Genomic DNA, 5862 nt, shown 5'->3' with positions numbered 1-5862 from the left:
TACTACTCATTGTGCAGAATGTCCATTTCAAGTTCAAAACGTATAACAAAATATTTTCAAAATAGCAGATCTACAAGCTCACAATTTAAACTCTGTGAAACTAAGTGTAAGTGAAATACCATGCTGCATCCATTTACTTATACAAATACAAGATATTCATGGGGTAGGGTTTCATTATGTTTATTAATAAAGTGTCTTGGCAAATATAAACCAATTGTTACAAAGGATGACTGCTGGGGTAAACAAAAATCACTGGACAGAATAAAACGGCACTGAAAGGAGAGCGAGAAACTGATTGAAACAAATTATTGTTTTAAAAGGCTACAAGTTGAATAAAAGATAAAGATAAAGGAAAAAAATGACATAACATTTGGCACATTGGCAGCTAGTATACAACGATAAAAAACATCATTAATACACAGAATACACAAATGCATTAAAAATATAGCATAAACATGTATTCCCATAACACAGCAACAGTGATCCTTCAAGGGTTTTCCAATTGGATCTCTTCTTCCTCCTCGATGACGTTGCTTACGTCCTCGTAGGGACCATGTCCCTCGGAGCGTTGGATCTGGTCATATGCAGCACTGCAGTCCTCCAGATTCAGCCCCTGGATTGGTAATGGAATAAAATGCAATCAAAAAAATAAATAGACCATCAAAAACACTAGAAGAAAGACACTGTCATGGATGGACATCACAACAGACATTTTCACATCTAGGCCTATTCCTGTTCAAAAATGCAGTGAGAAATAGCTGAATGTGGATTAACATTAAGAATTCAATAATATGGGAAATCAACATTCTGAATACACATAAGAGAGGAGATAGATAAATATTGATCAGTGATGATGACACACCCACTCACACCCACATTAGTGAAACACAGCCATGTGGAATTGATCCACATTCCACAGAACAAGATAACATGTTCATACATTATATTTCCATACAGTGTTGCTTTCAGTGAGATTATAATTGCCTAGCACTTTCCCCTGAGTCATTATGCTCTCCTTGCGTAGACATAGCAATAAAACATCCCCCGTGCATGACCTGTGATTTGGCAGGAGAAATAATGAATATGATAATGAATGAGTCAGCACAGCAAAATCGGGAGTGTTCAAGTCTGAGATTGTAAAAATTGACCAGTGGGTCAATTGCAAGTTGCAACACTCTCAGAGTTATGGACATGTGTGTCCATTTTTGCACTCTCATAGTCAAATGAACACTCCAGATTTTGCTTGAGGGAATGGTTGATTTAATATGCACCTGACCTCATATATGTTCTCCTCCTCTTTTATCTTCTTCTTCTTGTTCATTTCCTTCACTTTCTTTGCCTAAAAAAGAGAGAGAGAAGAGGAAGTCGGTGATGTTGTGAAATGAAACCTGCTTTCCATGGGGTGGCACAGTGAATCATGTGTATTGCATCTGTTAAGCAATTCAGGAAGAAAAAAAAAATGACGGTGTGGTATTTCAATAATAGCACTAACTTTCAACGGTAGTTCCCTGTAGCCTTATTTACAGTATGCTTTGGCATGTGACATGACACTCGACAAATACAGCTTATTTTATGTTACACATTGTTTTTATTACATGGTGCATTCTGAAAGTATAAAATAATAAAATTCTGCACAACAGCTTTGCTCCAATCCTCAGTGTTTTAGTTTACTTAAAACACAAACATTACAGGGGACACTACGTTTCGGCAACAGTTGGCCTTCATCAGGTCACCTGATGAAGGCCAACTGTGGCCGAAACGTTGTGGGGGAGCCTGCATGGGATTGAACTGGGAACCTTCCGGTACCTTGTAGAGCAGTTTGGTCCCAGGTAGAAGCACACACAGTAAAAGCAAGATTCCTTCGACGGTCAGAATCTTGTTCTTGGCATTTTCACTGATGTTCAGAGTCTTCTCCATTGGCCCTGGGGCAGGGAGATGGAAAGCAATTAGATTTTTATGGCAGAATAATTGTTATTATTCTGCCAAATCCGAAACCCTACTCATGACTACTTAAAAAACAAACACCGAAACACAAAAAAATGCTTTTGTGTGGCAGAAAGATTTCAAAGGAGTACAATGAGCCATTTTCATTGAGATTAAACCATGGCTCCTTCACGGTAGAGGGACTTCATCAGTGAAAGTGCACTGAAGCACTGAGTTATTCTCTTTCAGTGCACTTTTGTTTTAGGCGCTCCATTTAAACCATACAACTTTGGAATTTCACTTCATGTCATAACCTTCAATGTTAATGAATACTAAAGAGACATTCCAACTGTAGTCTGTAAATATTTAAATGTTATGCCTTGCTTTGAATTAAATTCTTAAAAATGCCAAGTCACTGTCACTGTACTAAACATGAAGGACTCACTTTTGAAACCTACATTTTTCTCACAGAATAATTCAGTGAGTGTGTAAGATAATGTGAACACTTTAACCAGTTATGTTGTTGGTGAATTGCCCCTCCAAATAACTGTATTTTCTATTAAATTAAAAGAACAAATACTATTGTTGTTAGGGTGAGGTTTACATTGCAACATTAGGGTGGAGATCATGGAGCAATGTGGCTGTTAAATATGCCACTATTGGCATACTAGGCTTTATTGTAGATCATTATCACATGGTAATTTGTTCATATTTTTGTTTCTTTTTTTAGGCATCAGTCCACCTGTACACCCAGGGATAACACCCTCCCTGCCTGCCTCTATATCACCATAAAAGTATCACACACACACAAACTCACTGTAGACCTGCAGGAAGGTGCCGTGGGTGAACACGTAGTCCTGCAGGGCACTGTGGTTGAGAAAACACTGGTACAGTCCGCTGTCATTGAACTGCACCTCCGTGAGGGTGAGGGAACGACACTGGCACCCAGAAGCTGATCTCTGCTTCTGCTCCATGGTCACCCGGTGGTCTGACGGAACCACTTTCTGTGGACCCATAGTGCCGTTGGCCGTGTGGATCCTCCTGATCCAACTGTAGTCCACATCACCCCCGGTGACCGTGTAGCAGCACTGCAGGACGGCAGTGTGTCTGAGCTCCACCCTCAGAGAGGGCCTGTCAGCCTCCAGGATCACCTGGATGCGGTTGCCACAGGCAACCACTGGGGAGAGAGCAAGGATCATGATGATGATGATGATGATTTGACAGTGTGGGGCTTTTGTGTCTATTTTAGATCCAAACGGCGGTGGACAAAGTACTCAACACCAGTACTTTGTTGTCCAATATTACTCAACTATAAGTGCATGTTGCTGTCAGATTTGTACTTGAGTTACTGTAGAATGCTGGAGTACTTGCTTTTAAAAATATTTAATATCATTAATAGTGAAAATAGCCGATCTACATCGTGATGTGTTGTGACAGGGCTAGATCTAGACTTCTTTGATTGGGGGGGGCAGTAAGAAATGTTGATGGGTCACTCTTGTCCAACCCGGACATTAGTGTGGTTGTGGTTCCATCGCCAAATTCTATTTTTCTTTGGGTTATCTGATCATTGCTATAGAGCGTTTATTCAGTAACAGGAGTCTCCCTGTCTCTCCAGCTCTTTAACAAACAGAACATTTTCAGCCAATCAGGAGAGATTACCCATTTATCCGCTTCATTTTTATAATGTTCTAGTTCCAATTTTGCCTTCGTGGTGCCCGGTGCTCGGACCGGTTTCGTGCCCCCGGGACCGTTTTTCCAGCGGGGTGGGGGGCTGACTGAGTTATCTATCCTGATTGGATCAAATTGGTATCCCAACCTGAAAATGCATTTTCTGTTTAATAGAGCTGGAGAGACATAGAGACACATGTTACTGAACAAACACTCTATAGCAGGAGTTTTCAACTGATGGTCCGTGGAGGTATTGCATGTGGTCCCCGATCATGCATTCAGTAATGTAGGAAAGTGAAGTTCTGGATGAGTTGTCAGGCAAATGTATTTTACCTTTTATAACTAAGTATCTATGTGACAGTAGTATTTTCATGCTGGCATTCCTGAAGAATATGTACCGGGCAAGGTTTGAGCCAGAAAATGACATGAGACATGAGACTCCACTATAGCCAAGAAGAGATGGACATGGTCATGAGAAACAGTTCACTCAATGACCTGGTGACCTAAGATGACGCATCGATGTAGTTGCAGTTTACAGAAAAGGGAGGGGAAGGGGAAGTGTACCGGATTGCCTTAGTTGTCATTATTAGGAAATGTGCCCATGTAATAGGGTGTGTCTGCTCACTCATACATAAGTTACAAATCAGTGTATCAGTTAATATGACTTTAATATAGAAGGCTGGACAAAGTAAGAGACATTCTCAAAAACACTCAATCACTCAAATACGCTCTGCTCACTAGCATAATATTTCAGTCATTATTTAAGAACATGTGTCCATGGACAATTGGCTGAGAAACAGTCTTATAAAGGGTTAGTAGTAGTAGTAGTAGTAGTAGTAGTAGACCTGGGATTCTCAAATCCTGTATTGATCATAAGAAAATGATGCACTATTGCAACAAAACCAATGATTTCTTTTGGATTTTGTAGGACATGGTGGTCACATTATCTTTATGAGTAATGCAGATTAGGTATTATATACACAGTTCGCACACTCAAATCCAGCATCTCTCTATGGATACAGGATAGGTCGGCACTAGGGACATCTGGGCACCTCGATGAAATGTATTTCCCCAAACTGTTAAAAAAGTAAATATTTGAAGTAATGTAAAGCATACATGATGTGCACATGCACAGTACTTCATTATCAGACTTAATTGTATCCTTCAACGTCTTGTTTATGCCCCAAAATGACTGGATATATATGGTTTTGTAGCAATTGTAGAAATATGATATGTCCTAGAAATGTAGTGGAGTCAAAAGTACAATATTTGTCTTTGAAATGTCGTGGAGTGCAAATACTCAAGTAAAGTACAGATACTACATTTGTTTTTACTTAAGTACAGTACAGTAGTAAATGTGCTTTGTTACGGTCCACCACTGGACCCAAACACACTATCAGATTATTTGGAGAAGTCCCACAGATGGAGGAATAGATAACAAGCCCATCTGCTCCAACAGGAGATCAGCTTCACTGAAGCTGAGCTCTAAATGAAGCTAAATATAGATACTGAAGGGTGTTTTTGCACACAGACAAGTATAAATGACTAACTTACAAAGACAAACTGCAAAAGATAAACTATGTTTTGCAGTTTGTCTTTGTACGTTCAGAGATTCCAAACAAATTCAAAGTCTAGTTACAGCTCCAGCCTATTTTCCCTGAAGGGGCGGTGAAAAGTATCCAATACCTTGAAAATATATTGTCAAACTCACCAACAAAGCTCCATAGGACAAAGACTGTAACTGCCACCATTTCCTTCGCCAATCCAAAATAAATTGCAAAAACAAGTTCTTGAAACGGTGCCAATGTTGTTCCATACAGGGTTGTCAAGACTCGACTGTTGTTTCACTGATAAGCCCAATAGTGTCTTCTGTTTTAGTTTTCTCTGTCAGGATGTATGCTTCAATTACTTTCAGCAGTCACTTATTTGCATACGACTGAAGTGGAAATACTGTACAGAGCTGCAGCTGATAAGAGCAGGTGGAGTAACTTCATACTCCAGTCCATATAGACGGGTGTATATGAACTCTAATCTTGTAAACCAATTTATAATTCTGGGTCACTCAATGTACACTTACTAATTTTATGATACGTTTTACTTTTTGTTCGATTTGAAGTGGGAATAATCTTTTTCTTATCTCATCTACATACACATGATTAATTTGTTTCTTATCTGTCAGTTATTACTCTCTCAGTGCATTTTAATCACCTCGCTCACATGGTTCATCATTATGCAAATAAACTGAAGACTAACATCTGAATACAGCCCGAA

At 39.5% G+C, this 5862-nt stretch overlaps 1 protein-coding gene across 1 annotated transcript; it reads right to left on the bottom strand.

Annotated features, from left to right (window-relative positions):
- Positions 1-249: 249 nt before the first annotated feature.
- Positions 250-5450, bottom strand: cd79a (CD79a molecule, immunoglobulin-associated alpha). Its single transcript, XM_084052478.1, has 5 exons — positions 5303-5450; positions 2741-3100; positions 1807-1922; positions 1277-1339; positions 250-613 (listed from the first exon to the last, which is right to left on the bottom strand). The coding sequence occupies exons 1-5, from the start codon at positions 5340-5342 to the stop codon at positions 488-490; spliced, it is 705 nt and encodes a 234-aa protein (XP_083908604.1). The 5' UTR covers positions 5343-5450; the 3' UTR covers positions 250-487.
- Positions 5451-5862: the final 412 nt, after the last annotated feature.

The sequence above is a fragment of the Gymnoscopelus microlampas genome, assembly GCF_963454915.1.
Source record: "Gymnoscopelus microlampas genome assembly, chromosome: 3".
NCBI lineage: Eukaryota > Metazoa > Chordata > Actinopteri > Myctophiformes > Myctophidae > Gymnoscopelus > Gymnoscopelus microlampas.
Note: the sequence above shows the minus strand (reverse complement) of the source record. Positions and strands in the feature narration are given on the sequence as shown.

Excerpts from the sequence above, each read along its gene's own strand:
- cd79a (XM_084052478.1), bottom strand. The coding sequence starts at position 5,342 with ATGGTGGCAGTTACAGTCTTTGTCCTATGGAGCTTTGTTG. Across the intron at positions 1,923-2,740 it reads CACCTTCCTGCAGGTCTACA|GGCCAATGGAGAAGACTCTG; the intron begins GTGAGTTTGTGT and ends TCCCTGCCCCAG. Across the intron at positions 1,340-1,806 it reads GGACCAAACTGCTCTACAAG|GCAAAGAAAGTGAAGGAAAT; the intron begins GTACCGGAAGGT and ends TCTCTTTTTTAG.